The following is a 26,177-nucleotide window of genomic DNA, read 5'->3' as shown; positions in this document are numbered from 1 at the left end:
TAGGTCCCCACCACCGGGTAGACCTATCGTATCGGGTCGAGAGAGCCTGACAGACCTGACCAGCCAGTATGTAGATAAGTTCCTTAGGCCCTTTGTTGAAAGTCTACCTTCATACTTGAAAGACACAAAGAGTGTCCTTATAAATCTCCAAGACCTTACAGTAGCACCCCATACCTTGCTTGCTAGCATTGATGTGGAGGCATTATACAGTAGTATCCAACATGATCTTGGACTACAAGCAGTACAACATTTCTTGTCTACAAGGGGTACCCACCTGGAACAACACAATATCACCATTCTCTCTCTTCTGTCGTTCATCCTGACCCACAACATCTTCTGGTTTGGGGGGAAGACATACCACCAGCTCAGGGGCAGTGCCATGGGGACGGCTTGTGCCCCCTCATTCGCGAATCTGTTCCTGGGCTGGTGGGAAGACACCATTGTCTTCTGTGAAGATTTTGATTTTTACACGGCACATATCACCTACTGGGGGCGTTTTATTGATGACATCTTAATATTGTGGGAGGGCCCCCGAGACTTATTTGTTGATTTTGTCACGGCACTTAACAACAACAAAATAGGAAGGAAGTTTACATATGAGGTGAGTGACACTCGGATTAACTTCCTGGATCTAACAATCACCAAAGACAGCTGTGGTAAGATTGAGACCTCAATCTTTCGTAAACCGACTGCCACTAATTCCCTACTCAAATGGGACAGCTCTCATCCCAGGTCACTTCGCAAAAGTATTCCCATTGGCCAATTCCTGCGAGCTCGCAGGAACTGCTCCAATGAAGCAGCGTTCGAAAGAGAGAGCGAATTACTCACCAAAAGGTTCCAACAAAGGGGTTTCCCACAGGAGGTGATCAGAAATGCCTATGACCGTGCAAAATCCACCCCCAGATTACGTACCCTAGCCGCCCCACCAGTTGAGAGAGTGGATGAAACTAAAAATTCACAGCAACGAGCGCCCCCGCGACTTGTTGGGACGTTTACTGAACATTCACACACGATATTTGAGATTGTTAAACATTATTGGCCGATCCTCACCAAAGACAAAGATCTGTCCAGATTCCTGACCCCCAATCCATCAATTACCTACAGAAGGGCTTCTAATCTAAAAGATTTACTGGTACACAGCACATTTTCTAAAACTCCTATACAACGAAACACATGGTTACCCACCAAACCGAACGGGTCTTTCCATTGTGGAAAGTGCAAAGCATGTAAATACATGCCCACTGTTAAGAAATTCACAGCCCCAAGTAATGGTAGGGTGTTTGAAATTAAGTCGTTTATAACATGTGACACTAAAGGAGTGGTGTATGCAGCCAGATGCAGCTGTGATCTACTGTATGTGGGCAAGACCACCAGAGCATTGAAGGAGAGGGTACTTGAGCATATAGGAGATATCACACACAAGAATGATACGCCTGTGGCAAGGCACATGAATACAGTACACCCACGATCAAGATTTGATATAGCCTTCTGGGGGATCCAACACTGGAGGAGAAGTACAAGGGGAGGTAATCTGGACAGGAAGTTGACCCAGATAGAGTCGCAATGGATATACCGCCTGGATACAATATCTCCAGGCGGTCTGAATGAGGACTTCAATCTGGCCTGCTTTCTATAGGCTCTATGTTAATAGATTCTGCATTGTTGTATATATATGAGTGTCTAATGTAAGACACTTTTAGACTCAGTTCCAGATCGTTTGTGGGCGGAGTGGGCATGATGGAGTGGTTGAATCTCAACATGACGACGCACAGGTCAAGCTAACATGCATTCTTAAATGGCAGAATGGGGACGCTCCATGGACAGATTTCAAGGAGTGACATGCATAACCAGCACTAACATTGGAGTCAAGCCCCACGGTGTCCTTGGAATACATAGAGAACACGCATGAGGCCCTGGTATATTTATACAGTACCTAATGTTGGCCATCTATTTTTAATTTACACCTGCAGAGTTGCACACAGGAGCAGGGGAAATGACTGTGCTCCGCATTGCTCAATCTATTGTCTGCACTGTTCACAGTACAAGCCAGGAGTTGGTTGCATAGACCGCTATGTATACAAACACTGGGGCGGCGTCCTCTGTTACTGTGGGGATCGCCGCGGGTATGTGACGTCAGCCGCCAATGGGATGGGAGGCGGCGCAGCTCGCCCAGCTGGACATACTGCCTATCTATCCAGCGTCCCTGTTACCATGGGGATCGCTGGGAGGAAGTGACGTCAGCCGCCAACAGGAAGAGCGGCGGCGTCACGGAGCCTGCTCCGCCGTATACACAGCGCTGATGCAGGGGCAAAGCGATGCAGCCCCCAGTGCGCCTATGCCTCCCTCCCCACCACCACTGAACTGGTATGTCTAAGAAGGACCGACACACCCTCCGGGTGGGGTCAGGTCATCATCTCCAGTATATATTTGTGCACCCAACAGGGTGCTGTAGCTCTGACTTGGGCTTTGTGCTGGGGGAAACTTTGTCGGTGGGGGGTGCACTATTCATTGTATATATGTATAGCATCTTTGAAAAAGCCGTTTTGGTGAAACATGTCAGATAACTATATATCATCACTTTGTAAATAGCACTTCAGCACATTGTTTCCGCAGCATCCAGTGGCAGGTGTCGAGCACACAGGGGTTAATGCAGGTCTCGTTCTACATCCATAGAGACTGAATTTAACTTAGACTTCTGTCATTGTTAAGTGTTAGGGTCTGCCTATGTGGAATAGCTACACCACTCTGGCAGCAGCCAGGGCTGGGGGATCAGCAAGGACCTCCACCTACTGATTATGTGCGCAAGTGCAAATCGACCCTTAACCAAAGAGTTACCTGACTGGGATTCTCTTTTTTAACTATTTTATTGTGTATATACAGTAGAGTTATTTTACTCTCAATTAGATACCTATAGGGATTGTCCGTTTGGATTCAGTGTTGCATTTGATTTCCCTGGTATACCCCTCGGCAAGTGTGTGGTAATTTTGGTCGGCCAGCCACTCCTGGGAAGGTTCATCACTGTTCCATGTTTTTGCCATTTGTGGATAATGGCTCTCACTGTGGTTCGCTGGAGTCCCAAAGCTTTAGAAATGGCTTTATAACCTTTACCAGACTGATATATCTCAATTACAGTACTTTTGTTCTCATTTGTTCCTGAATTTCTTTGGATCTTGGTATGATGTCTAGCTTTTGAGGTGCTTTTGGTCTACTTCTCTGTGTCAGATAGCTCCTATTTAAGTGATTTCTTGATTGAAACAGGAGTGGCAGTAATCAGGCCTGGGGGTGACTACAGAAATTGAACTCAGGTATGATAAACCACAGTTAAGTTATTTTTTAACAAGGGTGGCAATCACTTTTTCACACGGGGCCATGTAGGTTTTGAGTTTTTTTTCCTCACTAAATAATAAAAACCATCATTTAAAACTGCATTTTGTGTTCAATTATGTTATCTTTGACTAATGGTTAACGGTTTTTGATGAGCAGAAACATTTAAGTGTGACAAACATGCAAAAGAATAAGAAATCAGAAAGGGGGCAAATAGTTTTTCACACCACTGTAGTTTGCATCAGTGTGTGAATTTGCCACCTTGCAGCTTGAATTGTATTGCTTTAGAACTCTGGTTCAGTTTTTATTTAGAATTCTAGTCAAAATACACATTACTACAATTGAAAAGTTTTCCAATGGATTGAATATACACTAATCTATAAACTTAATTGGTTCATTTGGGTTTCAATACCACTTATATGCAGACGATACAAAGCTGTACCTCTCAGCCCCAGACCTCAACTCCCTCCTCACATGTGTTATGGACTGCTTGTCTGCTATATCCACCTTCATGTCCTCTCACTTCTTAAATCTTAATATGAGTAAAACAGAACTAATCATTTTTCCACCTTTCCTGTCCACCTGCCTGAAATAACAATAAATGATAATAACACTCCCATAAATTCAGTTCCCAAAGCCCGTTACTTGGGGGTTTTATTGATTTCTCTCTCTCTTTTATTCCTCACATTCACTCCCCAGCCAGCTCCTGTCATCTCCGACTCAAAGACATATCTTGCATACGTCCTTTTCTCACTCAGGATACAATTTAAATGTTAATACATGCTTTTATAATATCTTGTCTGGACTATTGTATTATACTACATTGTGGACTACCAACCAAAAAACTGGCACCGCTCCAATCTGTACTGAACTCGGCTGCTCGTCTCACTCATCTCTCTTCTCGCTCTTTCTCTGCTGCTCCTCTCTGTCAAGCTCTTCATTGGCTACCAAGCAACCAGAGGATCCAGTACAAACTCTTTAAAGGGACACTATGGTGAAAAATTTTAACATTTAAAATATGTGCAAGCATAGGCAAATAAGAAGAACGTTTTTTTCCAGAGTAAAATGAGCCATAAATTACTTTTCTCCTATGTTGCTGTCACTTACAAAAGGTAGTAGAAATCTGACAGAAGCAACAGGTTTTGGACTAGTCTATCTCTTCATAGGGGATTCTCAGCAAGGCTTTTATTCTTTATAAGATATTCTCTAAAAAGGATTTAAACAATGATGCTGGCCAGCTTCTCTGTTCGCTACACTGTTTTTTGGCAGTTGGACAGAGCAACTGCCATTCACTAAGTGCTTTTGAAAATAAATAAATCCCTGAGAATCCCCTATAAAGAGATGGACTAGTTCAAAACCTGTCGTTTCTGTCAGATTTCTACAACCTACTGTAAGTGACAGTAACATAGGAGAAAAGTAATGTATGGCCCATTTTACTCTAGAAAAAACGTACTTCTTATTTGTATATGTTTGCACATATTTTACATTTTACAATTTTTTCACCCTAGTGCCCCTTTAACCCTAACCAACAAAGCTCTGCACAATCTCTCTCCCCTATACATCTCACTAGTTTCCAGATACCAACCCAATCGCAATCTCAGATCTGAACATGACCTAGGATAACCTCCTCACATTCACGTATAAAAGATTTCACAGGTGCTTCACCCCTCCTTGGGAATGCCCTTCCACAACACATCAGTCACTCTCCAACATTTGATATCTTTATTAACGTTCTCTCAAAACTCACTTTTTCTAACAAGCGAACGCTCTACCTTAGGCCATTCTCCCTTTGTCCTAAGGCCAAGTTGCACTCCTACTAGATATCCTAAAAACACACTGCATCTACGTATGAATATTGTATTCTACCCCACCTCTGTCCCCCCCCCCCCCACTCCTTTAGAATGTAAGCTCACAAGGGCAGGGCTCTCTTCCCCTTTTGTGCCTTGGAATTCATTATATATTTTATTCATCGTATTACTTTTGTCACTGTAATTACCAATTCCGTATTTTGTATCGATTTTGTATTTTGTATATTGGTGAATACCACTATCTGTATTATTATAAACCCCATGTTTGTTGCTTACTTTGAGCAGCACCACAGAATATGTTGGTGCTTTATAAATCAATAACCAATAACAGATTTCCACTCACAAGATGCCTTGCAGTACTTGAAGAAGCTATTTACGTAGCTTAATTGTGGTGAAGCATTTTTCGGATTGATAATCTCTTGCATATTTGTGTTTTGTGTATTAAGCAATATGGGGTTGATTGACTAAACTATGTTAAACTGGTGTACATGGACAATGCATGGGAATTTTATACATATTTATGCAAGTGATGTTTCTATGATGCGTGTTATACTAGCAACCCAGGCATTGTGTGCATGAAGTGAGTTGCGCTTTGTGTAAAACACACATTGTTTGCATTAACAGCTGTAAAATTGCTGTGGGATGTCTATGTATTTTCAACCTCTATATTTTTTAATTAAGTTCTGATTGTTGGGTTGAATTTCTAATTCCCTGGTGAACATTAGTCTTTGATATCACTAACACAGGATTAACTCAAAACGTTAGGGTGTTTTCACACCTAGCCATGGTGCATGATGCTGCATACTGCTCAGGACCATCATTTCCTGAGATATTCTTTGACTTGCAAGGTTCCACTTACATTGATGATGGTGCAGTGCAGTATTATGAAAATAAGGTGAGTGACAGCATGCAACATGATGGCCCTTTTTTCGCTTGTATGAAATGGGGCTGTGCTGTTCTTTACACCATTGTGGAACACAACATCGCTGAGAGGTATTTACTGCTCAGCACAGTTGCTAGATTGAAAGGACCCTTAAAGTGGTTGAGGACTGACTTATTTATAGCTTTGGACAGTTGATTTCTATGTACCATTTGGCACCAGGATTGGTACCATTTCTATGTACCACTTGGCACTAGGATTGAAAAGATCTTTCCTTTTACTTCCATTTTAAAACACACTTCATAAAGTTTGCCTAGCAGGCGGAACATCACAGACATTCTGTTAACTCAGTAAGCTGTATTATTCATGTTTCTGATAAGATCACAGAGCCTAGGGCTCAAGCAATCGGGATGATCACATTTGTTGTATCACCTACTACAGAATATACAGCAGTAGACTGGTCTGGCACAACATTGAGGGCACCTTGCCCTTATTTGGGTGCCCCTCCTGAACAAGGACCAGAGGACTAAAACGTTGTGCCAGTCTGTTGCTATATGTTCTGCACTAGGTGAGCCAATAAATGGGATAACCCTGATTGGTTGAGCCCTGGTTGCTGTGATCTTTTCAGATGTTTGATGCTGATTGGATGCTGACCAATAGTACACACCAGTGGCTTCCAGTCTGTTTTGTTGAAGTGATTCATGTTTCTGATCACATTTGTGACCTTGAACATTCTGATTTCCAGCCTTGCTGAGACTCTCCTCAGTTCTCTTATTAGCACAAACAACCATTAACCAATCCATAAGCTGTCTTGCTGTTTTTGCTCTTTGCTTTGGACAATCATTATGTGTTGTTGCCAGGAAATCCTGGAAAGAATTACCAACATAGTTGTCTGATTTGTTCACTGCCATTATCATTTCTCTATGGTCTCAATAAAATGTCTTCAATATGTCATGCTATACACAGAACACCATTGATTTTTACATTCTGGTGGTCACCGGCCTGAACATTTTCTTTATATCTTAAACAATATTCTAGGTGTGCGTTTGTGTGTGTGTGTGCGTGTTTGGGGGGTGGGGAGTGTTAGATTTACTGCCACGCAAAATGCCGTGATCATTTGAACTCTCGTTCGTGCCCTTCGTGTGCCGTCATGTGACGCCGCATGTTCCCGCAAGCAGGAAGATGGATCGGGGAACCTCGTTTGTCGGTAGGTGTCGCTGTGAGGTTCTCCGATCCATCAGCAGGTGAGTATTCAGCTTCAGTCAGCTAATGATAATGCAGGAAGTGAGGATATCTGAAAAATCATAGAGACAAAATAAGCATATGTAGGTAATTGTGGCAAAGAGAAAAATTATGTTTTTTTATTATTTTAAAAAGAACATAGAGTGCTCAGGTACACTTTAATGTGATTGGAACATTACAGAATATACCATAACGCAATGCAAAGCTTCCTATTTAAAAGATGCATTATGATACAGCTCTTTTACAATTTATGACTGGGCCAGCTGCATTTTATTGCTGGTAAAATAAGAAGTGCTAACGTTCCTTCATATCATTTGATCAGTAATAGAATTTTAATGTGCTTTCAGGACCGGAGTAAACACTTGGAGAAGGTCCACACAGTCATTGGAAATAAGTGCTGTGATTTGGATACCATCATTTCAACACTAGCACATGCATACTTCCTAGACAAGGTAAGTACTGTTCTTTCTTCTTGGAATATGCATGGGGACATATTTAAATGTACACATCATGGGGTTGATTCACTAAACCGTGCTATGACAAATAGCACACCTTATCAAAGATATCACACCTTATCAAATATAGCACACCTTATCAAAGTTAGCACTCTTTATCAGAGTGGCATAGTGAGCTCTACGAACCCGCAGGGGCTCAGGACAGGACGAGTGCCATTGCCAATTAGCAGGCATACGTTTGTAGCGCTTGCTATGCTACTCTGATAAGGCATGTTAACTTTAATAAGGTGTGATATCTTTGATAAGGTGTGCTATTTGTCATAGCACGGTTTAGTGAATTAACCCCCATATGTGATAAGAAAAAAAGTATAACAGGGAAAATGGGAGCCCAGTCTAGTGTAGTATTTCAGGTCGCATTCACAGTGGCACATTGCGGAACTGCATTATAAAGTCTTATAATGCAGCTTACCGCACTGCAATGATAATCCTATGGGATGTTCACAGTGCGTCGTTATTTTCGCGTTAAAAAATGTTGCGTTATGGTAGTTCACTGCTTGCAGTGCATTACCTCTAAACACAGACGCGTTGCAACGTCGCATTAAAACGCAACGTCCCACTGTGAATGAAACCTCAGTGTTAAGCTAGTGTAAGTAATTAAAGTGATGGGTACTTGCACTATTCTGGTTGCCAAACTTGCAACCAGTATAATCACAAGTGGGGAAGTAACTTCAGCCTTTGAAGTACAATACAGAAGTTTGATCTATTGGGTTTAAAACTCTGTAACAGAAGGGTACATTAGTAATAATTACCTATTCCAACAGAAGCCTTAATACATTTTGAAAATTTTGATTTAAAAAATTACATTTCCCTAAAAAAAGAGAAAAAAATCACTTCAGATATCTTTGCAAAATTGAAGTTTTTGTTAGATGCCCAAGTTATTGTAATCTCCAGGGTCTCCTATTAATCCTGACTGAACACCCTTCAAAGGGTCCTATCCTATTGTCTAACTTGCCAGTGTTAGCACTGATGAGGTCTAAAATCAGGTGATGGTAAAGTCACCTAATACTATTTCACTTAACACTTTGCAGGGTGATATAAAATTTGCTTGAGCAACTTTATCATCCAGCAAATGCAATGCTTACCATTAAACATGAAGGCAGGTGAGCGTTAACTTAGTCCTGATAGGACCACGTCTAAAGTGACTATTGCCTTCTGCCATCGCATTAATGCAGCATCTGGGAGCTTCCTATACTAAGGAGACCCCCAGATGCCCATCCTGTGAATAAGTTCCTGCCGGACTACCGCCACTGCACATCACTACAGGATTCTGAGGATGATACTCATTGGTCCAATTGGTCCACTTGGTGGAAAATGATACAACCAGGAGATAGCTTTGCTTGACATTGTTCTCTCAAGAAAGTGTATTTCAAAGCCAGTGAAGTGGATGGAACCCCGATGTCTCTCTAGCCTCGAGATAACGCTGGACAGTTGCAGGTAACAATAAGAGGGTACTAATAAGAGTAATCCACCATGTTGTTGCAGCCAGCCATATCACAGCCTGAAAGATTCTGCATTACCTATCTAAACCCACGCTACAAAATCAACCTGAGTCATACCTGGGATGAAAATTACTTATGTGGGCTAATGAAAGTAGTGGGGCAGTGCCACAGCACAAAAACTTTGCTCCACATCATCTGGCACACAGCAGCAACACTCAGGTGAATCATTTAGCAGGGCATCTGCTCTATTTTTACCCCAGTTTTACTCCAGTTTCTCTTGCTCTGGTTTTGATAAATCTAGCCCCCTATGGAGCTGACTGATGAAAACCATCAAAAGGAATTTAGAGCAAAACTGGTCCAAAATTAGAGCAACTACTCAGTGTGACCAGTCAGAATCCCTGGTTGGGGTACCTCGTCCACTTTTGGACAAGTTTTGATGTAATGTTTCTTGCAGTGGTTTTGATATGATTTTGCTCTCATTGGGCTTGATTTACTAAGCGGTGCTAACTTTAGCACTGGCCCTTAGCATGTCTAAACTCAGTTGAAATGTGAGATCTGATTGAGAAAACCAGTGCTAACCTACTTAGCACCCTGGTTAGCACGCCTAAAGACTTTAGACGTGCTAAGTAGGTTAGCACCGCTTAGTAAATCAAGCCCATTGTGTCTTTGCACCAAATGTTTTGTTTTAACTGACAAAACAGTATTTCGTTTTTCTAGACAGCTTTTTCGTATGTGTTTAGATTTCTTCAATATTATAACTTAATATTGTATGAGGCAATAATAGTATAGGGACAAATGTAATGATGCGCTGAAATGATTTCTTTAATTAACGTTTCTGTTGATTGATTCATTTGAAATTACAGTTGCATTTGCTGATTTTTTTAATCTTTTTATTCTTCACATGCTTTCAGCAAATATGCCTGTGCTTAATGTAAACATTGACATTCAAATCCATCTCCTCAGATTACATCACCAAGTGTTCTCTGCTTGCCTGTTCTAAATGTTACGAGGGCTGAATTCAGCTTCTACAGCGAGACACGATTTATATTGGAGGAGCTGGATATCCATGAATCACACCTCGTCTTCAGAGATGAAATCAACCTGCACACACTACATGAGGAAGAAAGGTTATCAGTGACACTTGTTAACTTCAGTGCCTTCACCAGGTATTACGTGCGTCGGGAAAAAGCTCCGTTTATTCCAAGTCAACTGGCATCCGAATATAATATTTAACTTTTATGTGTTTCTTTTAATTCATTATATCAATATATTTTAGAAGTACAGCCAAATTACAAAGTTCATTGACAATCCAGTGTTTTGCTGTAAAGCTTGGATATACAGTACTCTTGTTATATGCATCTTATCGCTCAAGACTTATTTTCTTTTAACAATATAACACATACGGAAATAACATATAAGCAAGGACATAACACAAGCACACTCAAACACTGCACCTGTTATATACTGACTTGCTTGTTAATTTATAGTTATTTATGGATAAAACGTTTTGAGAGTTTAGACTTATGTATAAAATAACAATCATAAATCCATGTGTTACAGCTAAAAAATAAGCAACAGAATTGTGACCTTAAAAGAAAAAAATGTTTTTTGTTACACCTTACAGAACACCTGCAATTAATCTGCAGTTTGTACTTCCTGGTTTCATGTAAGCAGAGAAAGGGTTAACATCCCATGTTTACATATTAGCTTTGTCTGCCAGGACTGCCAAATTCATGTGCTGACCCAGCTGAGAGCTCAAATTACACTAGTGATTACTTACAGATTAGGGGGAATTAGACAGGCTCTTCTCTCTAAAAACACGCAGAGTGCAGCTCTCTCTGTTTTCCTTTTGTCCTGTGCAAGAGTTCAGGTCCATTTTAATGCTGCTCTGAGGGTCAAGCTCTGTTTTAATAGTTATAGAGAATGGTATACTGAACACATATTTAAACTTAATATACAGTGTAAACCAAATGGAATATGCCCTATTTAAAAAAAAAAGATATGTCTGTGGGAGTTTAACGGGAACAATGGAGATCAATTAATATAAAATCACATGCCATTCACTGATAATGGCACACTGTCTTTGTCTTCACCCATTTTGCTCCATGAGACCAGGACTTTTTAAAACTTCAATACCATTCCTAATATATTTTTGGATGAGTGAGTTCCTTTAATACACGTGTTTGAACAAATCCATGCAAATCGATGGGCAGATATGCATCCACTTACTTTCTTGTTGCTATCTGGTATATACAGTATAAGGAAGTTACATTTTATCATCATGAAATGCATCGAGCTAACTGCTCAGCCTTTAAATACACATCTGAATATCTATATGATTATCTATATTGTATACGCATTCTCGAGTAGTCTACCTTGGAATTCTTTTGTTCCAAACCACATAGAAAGCTTTAGTATCTTTTTGTATCTTGTCCCCGTTAAACTCCCACAGACCTATCGTATCAAAGTATTTATTAATTGGGAGGAAGGGACCTACTACTACTGCTATTATTATGAATCTTACAATGGTGCGAGTATAACTCTGGTCTGTTGGAAAATCATAGAATATGCCCTCTGCCATGATTGTACATTCAAAATTAGATTTGCCAACAACCAATCAAGCACTGAGCAGACTTCTGTTATCCCTGTCACAAAACAAATATATGCTGGGAAGCATTGATATTTTTATCTTTGTTTTTCTGTAATTTTTCTCCTAAGATTTCTCCTAGGAGATATTTTTTCATTTGTTTAAAATAACTTTTTACTCTGCAACTGAAAAAAAGCACAAAGTAGGTGGAAAAGTAAAAATTATTCGGAACATTGTCTTGCTTGCTGGTGGCTTAAAAGGTATTTATAATGTGACCTAGGAGAAAACTTAAGTAAAAAAGTGAATTGGATCAGGCCCAAAGTGTTTTGCTAAGCATATTGTGAGAAGGTACAAATAGTCCAGTTTGTAAGCAGCATCCACCACACCACCAGCATAATGGAATAGCAAGGATGCTGATGAAGAAGCATAAAACAAAATATGCCTCTCTTTTCTGCATCATAGTAGCACTCTGGAGCAGCATAATGGTCATCCAGTGTCAGCATCATAAAGAGCTGATTAGGCAGGGAGGCAAGCAGTAACAAAAAATAAGATAAATATAACATTCTTCAATATGAGCTTTATCAGCATCTGCAACTTAGCAGAGAAACGAGTGACGACAAGGAATAAAGAAATACAAGAAATATATTTTAATTAGTACTCCGTTTCAGCAGCATAAACCAATTGTACCTGGCATGGAGAACAAAACCGAAGAACAAGACAATAGTAGAATTGGGATCCTACAACTCCAGCAGCATCAACACTATCATGTCTTTAATTCCATAGAGATCATCCCCTCCCCTTCTTGATATATATGCAGGGATGCTGCACTTAGATCAAGCAGTTAGCCATTGGCTCCTGGCACCCTCCTAGCAATTATCAACTTTACAAAATGACCATAATAATAACCATACCATAGTATCACTGGGCATATCTCATGATTTTATAGTAAGTACAGCAATTAAAAACAAACAGATGGTTTACAAAGAAATTTTGGTGGGAAGAATGAGAATTCTCTACAGAGAGCACTGGAGTGTACCAACAGTAATGCAGAACAGAACCATGTTTTACTATGTGCCTATTCACACATGTCTGCCTTCACCATGTTCTGGTATTTCTGTTGCATTTCCACAAAATACCAGCCTAGAGTGCATTGCCATTCATCCCATAGCATAGCATGCACTAGCTCTAGAGTGCACCACCACTGGACCCTGCAATGGATCTCCAGAGTGGTATGTGCTATATGTGTACACTGCCACCCCAGCAAGTGAAAGACATCCTGTCTCATAGAAAAATACAGAGAACAAAATACAGAGAACAATGTGAGAATCAATGTGAGAAGTCCACATACTAGAAGGTCTAACCGTTAGATTATATTGCTGCTCTACATGCAGTAAAATAAATATTATCCTCAATTCAAAGAGATCACACTTGTGTGTACGGGAACCACAAATGATCCCCTGCAAGTGTTTCACCACATTATTGTGCAGTCTTTAATGCATGCATATTTTTTTTACAGTAGCCAGTTATTTCAAAGAGAAAACACAGTGCAGAAAAGAAGTGCAGTTTTTTTTTTAAACACTTTGCAGAAATGCAGATGCATCCTTAAAACGCAGTGATGCCATAGACTATTTTTGCTTGCGTTTTTGCAATGTGGCAAAATGCTGCAGTTTTCTACAAGTTTTACCTTACACAAAGGGTGCTAATATGTCATTGTTATCACTCAAGGGCCTGCATCAGCAGGCAGTGTGCCTCTTATTTGTAAGTGAAAGTCTAGGTCCAATCAGAAAAAAAGCGCAACACAGTCTATTTAAATCAAATCTTCATATGTCACCATATAGCACAACTCCAGATTCCAGACAGGATAGCCGCCACCTCGCCTAATCAAAATGCAATTCACTCTTTGCTAAGACCCCCAATTAGGTCTAGCTGCACATTAGGGTTATTCCCAGGTCACACTCCGACCTTTCCCATCAAAGTCTGTACGTTAATGAGCACCACCAATGCTTAACATCAAATTCTGCTTGGTCTTTCACCAATATCTTACCTCAGATTAAAAAATCTAACATAGAATAACACTGAGTTTTATATTGGCTCTACCCATCTCAGTGGCCACTGGAGGGCTCCTTCCAAAGTCCTGGCTCGCTGTGAACCAGGCTGCTGCATGCTCAGCCTGATGTTCCCAACCACAGTCGCCTCCATGTGAGAATTCTGTTGCCACTTCCAAAGTGCAGAAGTACTCATGTGGAGGCTACCATGGTTGTGGACATCAGTGCGTTGCAGCCAGTTCATAGCGATGCAGAGCCAGAACTTTGGAAGGAGCTCTCTAGTGGCTACCGATGGGGGAGAGCCCATATAAAAACTCTGTGCTTTAATATATCTTCAGGACATGTGAGTGCAATAACATTTTAAAAGGTGTTACACTATGGTAGATTTTTTACTCTGAGGTAACATAATGGGGAAGACCAACCAGAAATCGATGTGGAGCATTGGTGGGGCCCTTTGATGTACAGACATTGATCGGAAATGTTGGCAGTGACCTGGAAATAACCCCAAGGCGCAGCTAGACCTAATTGGGGGTCTTATCGAAGGGTGAGTCACATTTTGATTTGCTGTACTGAAGTTATTTTTTTCAATGGGAGTAAGCACATAAGGAGGCCCAAGGAGAGGGTAGGAGGAGCTGGGCCCCCTTCCAAACGTGCTATACCTGGGGAAGATGAGGGGGTTCAGGAAATACTTCAAGGGGGCACCTGGCTACTTACATTGTGGGGACATCTGGCCACCAATACTGGGGGGAGGTCTACATGTCTGGCTACCTATAATGAGGGTACAGGGGGGGGGGGGGGAGGTTGCTGCATGTGGCTAACAAAATCTTTATGAAAAAACTCACATCTTCTCTTTCTCTTCAGGCATTATTGTGAGGAGGTGAAAGTGCTGCAAGCCTAAGAGAGGTGGTGGTGAGCACAATTTTTACATATTTTATTAGATCTTTTCATGGGACGACACTGAAAATATAAAACTGTAACACAATTTCAAGTAGTCAGTGTACATTTTGTGTAACAGTGTAAATGTACTGCTGTATTAAAAGAATTCAACACACAGCCATTAATGTTTAAACCCCAGCCAACAAAAGGGAGTACACATGTCATGAGGTAACATGATGAAATTCCAGTGAGTGAGTATGGGAGAGAGACCATTAAATGTAACACACACGGCTCCCCATTCACACCTGAGACTTTGTAACACTGATGTGTAACATGACCCCAGGGAGGGAAAATGTCTAACGGGCAGAATTTTGACATTCTTTACGTAGGGGTGTACTCACTTTTGTTGCCATTGTTGAGTTATTTTGATGGGACAGCAAATGTACACTGTTATACAAGCTGTGCACTGACTACTTTACGTTGTATCAAAGTGTCATATCTTCAGTGTTGTCCCATGAAAAGATATAATAAAATATTTACAACTAGTGACCTAAGCCCGTTTAAAAACGGGCTCTAGGTTTGTCGCCATGCGCACGCAACCACCCGCCCACCCGCTGCGCGCACGCACCCACACGCTGTGTGCATGTCACTGCCCGCCGCGTGCACACACCCGCTTGCTCAGCCGGCCTGCCGCCTGGCCCCTGCGTCCTGTCTCAACGGATCTTTCAGTGAAGGACATTCGCAATAGCGCAAAAACACTGACACACGGACATGGGATGCAGGGACGCTTGTAGATTATTAGGTAGGGTAATGTGAGTAGTGTACTCACTTTTGTGAGAGTCTGTATATATACTGTAGTGTAATTGTAGTGCAAATCCAGCATTATTAGTGATGTAGCAATAGGGGATGCAGAGGTTGCGACCTCACCGGGGCCCCTGGACCAGAGGGGCCCACTAGGGGCCCTCCTTCATCCATCTTATTAGGTTTTCATTGGTGCCATGCTAGTAATGAACACCTCTAAGGGCTTGATTCACAAAGCAGTGCTAACCTACTTAGCATGTCTAAAGTCTTTAGACGTGCTAACCAGGGTGCTAAGTAGGTTAGCACCGGATTTCTCAATCAGATCGCGCGCTAACTTTGCGCGCGCAAAGTTTTACGCGCGCAAATATTTATGCGCGCTAAGTCCCATAGGCTCTCGTTTACACATGCTAAGGGGGTTTTCACAGGCGTGCTAACAGTTAGCACCGCTTTGTGAATCAAGCCCTATATGTGCATAGCATAATGGTAATCCTTAACAAACTGTTTCTGTACTCTAAATACATCTGACACTGCAGCTTTCCTTGCTAGGTTTTGGGACTCCTTATCAATAGAGTGCTTGGGGCCCCATATAAAGCTCTCACTGGGGCCCCAAGCTCCTTAGTTACACCACTGAGAATAATGGTATCATTCTTGCCATTTACAGTGAAGATGAAAGTTTGACAGCATCAGTGGTGAAGGTCATCAATCCAGGAAAGAGATGCGATGGTGATCAGGATTCCCATGACTCCTCTTCCTGCTTAGTTGCAGCAGAGATACTGGAAGAGGCCCCAGAACTAGTTACTCATCAGCTGGCTCATCTCCTCAGAGGTGAGAGATTTATTCTCATGTTGCATACTGAAAAGTTTAATGGAGTGTTTCTTTATCTGCTCATGCTGAAAGAGTGTGATCTATTCTTTGGTTAACAATCCCTTAAGAGACCGCAGGAGGCATCATAAAAGAAGCAGGGAGTAAAGAGTTTGTTAAAGAGTAGCATTATATTGAATATTAAAAAATGAACACAAAGCTAGGAACAGACTGGTTTTACGGAATTAGGAGACGGAGATATTAAGCGATGCTATCTACACATCAGTCGGGTGGCTGAAATGGCTCTTATGGTTCTTTTAACTTTGTGTCCTGGGGCTGTGTGGTGTTGGATGTAATAACGACACTCATGCCCTACAGTGGACAATGAATATGGATCAGTGTCCTGTGATTGCATACTTAAGGTTTTGCTGGTCAGAAAAAAAAATGTTTGTATAATTTTATTTTTATGGCTAAATATGTAACTTTCATTATGCTTCCATTATCTGAAACTGCTATAATCAAAATTCCATTATGAGCGTTCTTTAGACTCGGAATGCCCAGTATAGTCGCTGCAACAGCAAGCAGTGGGGATCAAAACAGCCATAAATGTGAATACTGTCTGTTCTTAATGTTGTACCATTGTACACCTAAGTTGGCTTATGAGTAAGAATCTTATAATATATTTAAAGTGAAACAACAGTGGGACCCATGCGGGATGCTTGGCTTTCTATAAAGCTATGCTGCATCAAAAAGGCCAATAAAAGTTTCGATAGGACATGGTTTGGCTTCAATAGTGATGATCCCCTGAATAGTGCCATCTTTTTACAAAAGAGAAAATTGAATTTTAGGGGAACCTGAATTCAGAGGGAGATGCGGAGGCTGCCATACTGCCATATATATTTACCTCTAAACAATACCAGTTGCCTGGCAGTCCTTCTGATCATTCTAGCATCAGTGGTGTCTGAATCATTCACCTGAAACAAGTATGCATAAAAGTAGTGGAGGCAGAGGATTAACAAGGCAACTAGTAGTGTTACAAATTAAATTAACATGTCAGCCTCCGTATCCCTCTCACTTCAAATTCCCTTGAACATTGTGCCATCAATTTATTTTGCATGATGTGACATAAGTATATCACCAAAACAGAACTGGAATCCCCAAGTATTCTGTGCGCTCTCATGAACAGGAGGTTAGTTAGATAGGTGTTGGGGCTGGGGCAGGAGCCCATGTTCTAACATGGGTGCAGGCTTCTCATAAATGACAGCAAAGGCTTTCACTTTTGTGCCTAGTGTTTAGGGGATTCACAGTCTTGTTATTGTTGTTTACAATATGTGATGTAAAACATGACCCAAGAGTTTTGGCGCCATGTTTCCATATGGAACCATGCGAGTAATAACATTGGAGGTTGCTAGGTGAATTTAGTTATGACATTGATTATCTTAGAGGTGTGGTGGGGTTTGCAATGATTTATGCATTTTAAGCAGCAGAGTTGTGTTGGGTGGACTGGCAGCTTTCCTATTTCCCCTACAAATGCCATTTGATAAAAATCAGTCTACTCAACACTTCACAGGAGTGATTAGATAAGCATAAGCTTGTTTAATAAAACTAATAAGTCAGAGTACCATTACAAATGAGCGAATGAATGCATTCACCATAAACAGCATATTGCCTCATTTCTTATTATGTATTTATTTCTTTTCATTGTGAATTTGTATAGCATCAATATGTTCAATATAGATTTACAATAAAAGTAATACGAACAATGCATACATAGGGTTATGTACAAAAATAATACATAGAAATAAAGTCTAATGCGACAAAAGATTGAAACAGAAAATATTTGATGATAGCATTAGCATTATAGGCAGTGTTCCCAATAGGTCTAACTAAATACTGATTTGGACTTTTACTGCTTCTTATAAAAATAGACATAAAAATTCCTCTTTTCTATTTTTTAGTTCAGCATTGTTGCTGTTCTCCTGACTTGCCCCTTATTTACTTTATATCGTTATTATGATTAATATGCACTGATTTATTGTTTAATTTTATTGTATTATATTGTATACTAAGATCTAGCCAACCTTTAAACCTATCTGGGCTGGGTAGCTGCCCTGTATGTGTGAGGATTACTATGGCGCTCACCAGGGTGGGTGTGGTATCTGTTCTACTGCTCAGCTGTTAGATTTTCCCTCCTAGGTTTTGAACCAGTCTGATTGGGATTATCGTCCCGATTCCTGCTTTCCTCTGGATAGTGGCAGTTACAGACGCTGTCATCTCACTGTCTCCGGCCCTTTTGGGCAATGTTGATGATACCACACTGAACCTACCCACGTGGGTGAGGTGTCCAGATGCGTCTGGTGCTTGGGATGGACATAGTATACATACATACAGTATAGTATACATAGTATACAGTATATGACATATATATGGGGGACGCCACTTACCGAGTGGACACATATCCTGATGATGTTAGTTACACCCGGTGAAACCAGTTGGCTGTAAACTTCACCTCCTTTACAATACAAGGACCTTGTGCTATGAGTTTTTCTGTATGATTTTCTCCTAATAAAAACATATACAATAACAATACAAGATTGTATCCACAGGTAGCATTCTATTTTGCTGTCTATCTTCTGATCATGGAGGGATACCTGCAGAGGAAGAAGAGATTGTAAGCATTCTGGAACAGAGATTTCCCGAACTGATGCCTCGAGAAGACATAATCAGTACTCTACAGGAGACCCGACTTCAGAATCAAGGTACATATCCTTTATTTACAGTATATGCATTCATGGGAAATTTCACAGTTTTTAAATCCTGCTTCCCCGGTGCACTTGTGCCAGTTAAATGACTCAGATGGAGCTGTATCTTAATATTTTCATATCAGACTTACAAAACGGTTCTGCTGCCACCACCTTGGAACAAATATTGTAAGTCAAAACAAATAGAGCTCTTTGGCCCTGAATTGTATCCTGAGTTTTCTCCCAGGACATGTGTTTTCACCTTACCCCCCTCTCTCTCTCTTTTTTACAATATTACTTTATAAATGTTTTAAATCAGTGTTTGCCTCTCCCTGATTGTTACTCTAAAATTTATAACAGGTGACGACATCTTTAGTCCTGGTAGGTGATCTCTGCCGAATGTATGTTTCTGAAAATTCCAACGCCAGGGCAAAAATATACCTGATCTCCCAGAATGCTCTGGGGGTGAGAATTCCACATATCTAATCAGCCTAGGTAGAGCACCTCTGGGAGGGCAGGGCTACATTCAATAAACAGCAATATATAGATTTAGGAGGTGTTTCTGATTCTGAAACCAGGAAAATGACCCTAAAAGTGGGTATCCTGAATAATTTACTGCATTCTACTGTGTGACATTACACTGCCTTTTAAAGCACATTTTTGCTTTCTGAAGGTTGAAAAAGTTATTTTATTTATAAGATGTAGAAACATCTCCTGTGAGAAAATTGAGAGGAAACCATAATTGAATTAGATCCTCTCTCTTGTTTGTGCCTTCTTTATACAGTATTTTTCAAAAGCAAGTCCATGATCCATAAAACAAAAGCAAAATATGTAGTAAATCTCTGCCCTTTACTACTATGCCATACTTTATGCCATCAGTCCAGAATGAGTTGCAGATAAGGTGAACCAATTAAAGTCTGACTACACCAGTCGCATTTTTTTAGGCTGTGATGATTAATACCTTACTAAAGCTGAAAATAACCCAAAACAAAAGAAAAAGCAGCAGAACAGCCAGGCAAGTGATGTTGTTTAAATGAAATTAACCTCTTGAGCCCCAGAGGTTTATACCCCCCTAGTGACCAGGCCATTTTTTAAAATTCAGCACTTCACAAATTTAACGGTTTATTGCTCTGTCATACAACTAAGCACCCAAATGAATTTTACCATATTTTCTTTTCACAAATAGAGCTTTCTTTTGGTGGTATTTGATTGCTGCTGTTGATTTTAGTTTTTATAATTTTAATCAAAAATTACTGAAATTTTATTTAAAAAAATACACATGCAGATAAGTTAATTGGCTTCCCTCTGAAGTGGCCATAGACTATGATACATACACTACACAATACATACATAGACATATGGCTACAGCAGGGATTAGATTGTGAGCTCCTCTGAGGACAGACAGTGATAAGACAATATACTATGTACAGTGCTGCGTAAAAGGTCAGCAATATATATAACTTTTAGTAAATAAATACAATAAACAGCCTGCCAGCTCTGATCGTTGGCTGGCACGCTGACCACTGGGGCCCGCTGCGCAGAATGACAGGAGCTCGCGCTCGTGTGAGCTCCTGTCAAATCTCGTTCCTCGCAAGATGATGCATGTAAGCGTCACAAAGGAACGAGAGAGCAGCTGTCCCGCCACCATTCCGCGTTAGGCGGTCGGGAAGTGGTTAATATGGCAGCCTCCATATATCTCTTACTACTGTGTCACTTAACCTCCCTGGCGGTAAGCCCGAGCTGAGCTCGGGCTATGCCGCGCAGGGGGAGATCTCAGCCCCTGGTGGGGCGATTTTCATTTTGTAAATTGCTGTGCGCGCAGCCAGCACTTTGCTAGCCGCGCGCACAGCTTGATCGCCGCCGCTCTGCGGCGATCGGCCGCACGCAGCGGCTGAAGAGGGCCCCCCCCCGCCAGAGCCCTGCGCTGCCCGGATCAATGAGTTCCGGGCAGCGCTATGGGCTGGATCGTGTGTCCCTGACGTCAGGACGTCGGCTGACGTCCATGACGTCATCCCGATCGTCGCCATGGCGACAGGAGAAGCCAAACAGGGGAACGCGTTGTATACGCGTTCCCCTGTTTGCTATTGTTGCCGGCGGCGATCGGACTAGAGGGCCACATGCGCCCTCTAGTGGTGTTTCATGTAGCTACCACTCTGGTAGCTTTACATGAAACTTTAAAAAAAAAATAAAAAAAAATTGGAATTCTGCAATTTTTGCAGAAAAAATTAACCGCCAAGGAGGTTAAATAAGTGTAACTGTAAGAGAATGGAAATTGCAAGTAATTTTTACACCCTGTGTATCTACAACTACTAGTATTTAAGTATGGGCAAATTTGGCATGGTTCACTGGGCGAATGCAGAACACTTGTCCTGGCAAACACATGAATGGCAAAAGTACCAAACCTGACTTGAACCTGCATTTGGGAATGCATTTACTACAGAAAACTCCATTTCTACTGCCCAGCTGACCTTAGCTTAAAGGTTGTGCTAAACATTAGGAGACAAAAGTTTTATCATACCCTCTGAAAAAGCGCCCTACATGAATCGGCCATTAGAGTTCTAGTACCCACCATGCATCCACTCGCTTTGGTATGTGCCAGTGTTTTCAGCTTCGTTCATGTGTGTAATAATGCAGTTTTGTGCGTCATACAAATTAAAGTACACATTCAGTACTAACCATCATTCTTACGCTTGTCTCCATCCAGGCCCGGATTTACATCACAGGAGCCTATAGGCACAGATGTCCTTGCACCTTACACTTTGCCCTCCATGAACCTACAATCCCAGCTGAACTGCAATGCAAGTTTGCTGGCTGACCCAGATGTCCCTTCTCCTTTACTTCCCTTGCCTGTCATAGGTAGCTGCAGGTGCCCCTTAGTATTAGAGGTACCCGTACTATTAAGTTGCATAGGGAAGGAGGGAGGAAGGCAGTCAAGGAGCAGAGTAAGCTGCCTTTCTATTATTAGGCGCCTGTAGGCTACTGCCTACAGTGTCTTATGGTAAATCCGGCCCTGTCTCCATCCCTATTGTCCAGCCAAATTTTAGCTTAATGTTTATGCTGTGCATTATGAGACAAAAGCTTGTTGCAAAATGTTCTCCAACACCAATGGCTGCAAATGCACACATTCTTTCATGAATGCACATTTGTGAATACGTTCACCAGTTGCATACTCCATCTCTACTTTTGTTTAGTACAGATACTGCCTTAAATGTGAAGATCCATGAAATGCACCATACTGTTTTCTGACTATTTAACCAACTTAATTTCAAGGTATGAATGTCCCTGTCACTATGAGGATGATTTATTTAAAGTAGACCTAAGCTATTGCATACACCAGACCAAAAAAGTTTTCATTCCACAGAGAAATTCTGTAGAAATCAGCTGCACTGAGCTATGTTTGTTTATTTAGCTACAGTTGCGTGTAATTATCTTTTGGAGTGTGTTATCAGTAGGTATGACTAACACCACCTGGCACTGGTTGTACAGGAAAAGACAGTTGCTTTAACCCTTTCTGTGCTCCCTGACAGGTCATACAGTAAATTTTCAGGCCTTTTTTTAGGATTTCGGTACATAGTAAAGATTTTTCCCCCCAATGGTTATTATACCATGCCTAATCTTTTAGCGCAGAGATAAAGTTCTGTGCTCAGTTTCACTTTAAGGGCTCTTTCACAGTGCGTCGTTAAAGTCGCACGTTAAAAAATACTTTAACGCAGAGTAACGCACAGCAATGCAAAGTCTGTGCGACATTCACAGTGCACACGTTGCACTACTAGTGTGTAACGTGTAGCGTTATTAAAAAGTTCTGCATGCTGTGCGTTTAGCAATGTATCTGCTGCGTTATGTGTGTTGCACATGCTCAGTAATGTTTTTTTTTTTAATGTAACGCATGCGCCGTTTTCGTTCCATCAGTATGCGAAGAAAATGGCGCACCAAGAGACACATAACGCAATATAAATAACGTCTAATTTCATAACCTACATGTGCTGCATTAGGGGCACCTTGTGCGACTTCAACGTCGCATCAAACACAACGTCCCACTGTGAAAGAGGCCTAAGTGGAGAAAAGTGAAGTGTCAGCAAGCCTGGACTGAATTTATTAAGAAGTTTTTGTGGCAAGAGTTTAATTCCCAAGCCTTGGCATATCAGGATTCATACATTAGTGGTTGCCCGATTGCAGTGAAATGCACAGTGAGAACTGTTTGTTTTTGTTATTTTTTTATTATTATATCCATGCTGTCCTGTATTTGTAAAATGAAGGTTTTTTTTATGTTAGTGCTTGTGATTGCAATGGTGCAAGCTAATTCACTGGCGTTTCAGCAATCCTCAGTATATAGTGATATGGCTCATGTAAGGTTTGTAATTTTGTGCCACCTGGCAGCAGACATTTTTCAGAAATTCATGGTTTGCTGAATCTTTGGTATCCTCAGTTGTTGACAAATGCACTGGCTGAATCTACTAGATAATGATGTGAGCCTACTCTACAAAGAGGCTTTCATGGAGAGTCAATGGAGTCATGCAAATGTCTCTGAACAAGAGTTAAAATATAAGAAAACCTTTACTACATCCATTTTAAAACAGCATAAAAGGTGGACTGATCGGCATGTGTGATATGTGGTAGCCTGGTCGCCAACCTAAGCCAGTTGTGGGAATTGGGGTTTTAGAACTAGTGTTATACAATTACCAGACAATCTAGGGATGCTACCAAGGGGCTTAAGAAACCCCAATACAATGTAGTAAACATCCATAAAATAACCCACCGCTTTATTAATACGGAAAGTATTCACATGCAGGCCCCCGTTCCAATTCACTTTTTTCTGCTAACATCTTTCCTAGGTGATATTTTCACATCTTATCAATTAATTGCCTTTTTTTAGTCACTAGCTGGCAAGAAAATCCTTTAATAATAATTACTTTAATTCAACTACTTTTAAAAAAGGGTAACAATGGTTAATTTGCATATATTCAGCCGTGTTGCTCTGGGAGACATCTCAAGCTCACTCCAACTTGAATTATCGCAAATTCTTTCTGTTTTAAGAAAGCAAACTTTTGTTTCACTTTAAAAAAAAGTACTTTTTTTATTGTAAAGTGCAGAAAAGTAATTTGAAACAGAAGATAATAATTATCTCCTGGGAGAAAACTTTGAAGAAAAAGTGAATTGGAAAGAGCGTATAGTATGGCTGATTAATTTAGTATTGGTGAATTTATCATTGAAAATGTAGTTTTGGGAACACCTGAAGTGAACAACTGCAATATTCGTGGGAAATTTTTTCAGACTGTCCCATACAGCTCTGGCCTTTCACAGTACCAGGTGAATAATTTCTGTTCTGTCCTCTTCTGCATCCCCCCTTCATGTCATTGACCATGTGGGCTGGTAAACCTCAGTCTAGTGACCCTGGGATGCATGGTGTTAAAAGCTTTGAAGGGAGTAGGCTATGGTATTTATTGAAAGTTATTTTAAATCATTTTTAAAAATTTCTGAAAGAGAGCAATGTGACTTATCACCTAGGTAAAGCAGGTGATAAGTTTCTTGCTCATCTGCCGCAATGTTTGCCTGGAAGTTTCTCAAAGCCAAATCAAATTCAGTAAAAAATAATCTCACCCGGAGATAAATTTGTCCAAATTAGTTATTTTTTTCTAAAGGTGCATACACACATCAGACTATGGTCTTTGGAAAATGAAAGATCACATACCAATTTTACCCCCTTCGATGTAGTATGAGAGCCATACCTACACAGTCTATTCTATTGAGCTGAACTCCACATCAGATAAAAATCTTTGCAAGATGATGTACACATTCAACAGATCAGTATCTGTAAAAGATCAGTTCCTGAAAAAGATACGTTCTTGCAAAATGCATTCATAGTCTATGATATCTGCAGATCCTCATACACACCTTGTTTAACAGACATTCATCTGCAGATCTGACAATCATCTGCAGATCTGAAAATCCATCCTGGTGGATCTGATCTGCATATGATCTGCAGATGAATGTCTGTTAAACAAGGTGTGTATGAGGATCTGCAGATATCATAGACTATGAATGCATTTTGCAGGAACGGATCTTTTGCAGGGACAGATCTTTTGCAGATAATGATCTTTTGATTGTGTACAGCATCTATGTGTGCAGCATCTTGGAAAGATTTCTGTCTGATGGGGAGTGCAGCTCCATAGAATAGACTGTGTAGAGTATGGCTCTCATACTACATGGAAGGGGGTAAAATTGGTCTGTGATCTTTCATTTATCTTTCAAGTGTGTATGTAGCATTACTAGAGAAGTTTTCACGCATTATCAATAAAATACCTTTTATGCCCCCAGCAAGCAAGAAAACACTCACAATAACTCTGATGTGCCTTTTTACTCATTTTTCAGTTCTGTTTCCTGTGTAAAGTGCTGATAAATTATTGTATTGATTAGATTAAAAATTATCTTGAGGTAGATAACTCAGGAGAAAAGTTAACTGAATAGGGGCCCTTATTTGTTTATTCTCTCATTAATCAATTTTCCTTATAGTTGATTTAAAAATTAGTAAGGAGAGATAATCCATGAAAGACATTTTGTGAAGAATGTGGATTTTGTGAAGAAAATAATTTATAATAAATATCTAAAGAAATACACATATATGAATACAGCAAATACCTTACCTCAGATAATGTCTTGCCTCAGATGGATTATCAAATGCATAACTATAATACAATCATTAAGTGGACCCAACTTTTTTTTTTTACTTTGCATAGTAAGAATATGTAATTACTTTAAAAAAATGCTGGAATTTTGATGTTTTTTTTTTCATTGAACAATCTATAGCTTTAAGCACTTTCAACGTTACACTGACTTAAAGAGACTCCGTAACAAAAATTGCATCCTGTTTTTTATCATCCTACAAGTTCCAAAAGCTATTCTAATGTGTTCTGGCTTACTGCAACACTTTCTGCTATCACAGTCTCTGTAATAAATCAATGTATCTTTCCCCTGTCAGACTTGTCGGCCAGTGTCTGGAAGGCTGCCAAGTTCTTCAGTGTTGTGGTTCTGCTATAAACTCCCCCTTTCAGGCCCCTCTCTGCACACTGCCTGTGTGATATTTAGATTAGTGCAGCTTCTCTCTGCTCTCGTATCTTTTA

General features: G+C 40.6%; 1 protein-coding gene across 3 annotated transcripts in view; it reads left to right on the top strand.

Moving 5' to 3' along the window:
- Positions 1-18,966: 18,966 nt before the first annotated feature.
- PRUNE2 (prune homolog 2 with BCH domain) overlaps positions 18,967-26,177 on the top strand; it is a 278,110-nt gene continuing 270,899 nt past the window's right edge. For all 3 annotated transcript variants that reach the window (XM_068236688.1, XM_068236694.1, XM_068236677.1), the window contains exon 1: positions 18,967-19,077. In XM_068236688.1, coding sequence (XP_068092789.1) covers positions 19,023-19,077 — 55 coding nt within the window. In that variant the 5' untranslated portion in view covers positions 18,967-19,022. The remainder of the gene's footprint in view (positions 19,078-26,177) is intronic.

This window comes from Hyperolius riggenbachi, chromosome 1 (genome assembly GCF_040937935.1).
Source record: "Hyperolius riggenbachi isolate aHypRig1 chromosome 1, aHypRig1.pri, whole genome shotgun sequence".
NCBI classification, from domain to species: Eukaryota; Metazoa; Chordata; class Amphibia; order Anura; family Hyperoliidae; genus Hyperolius; species Hyperolius riggenbachi.
Note: the sequence above shows the minus strand (reverse complement) of the source record. Positions and strands in the feature narration are given on the sequence as shown.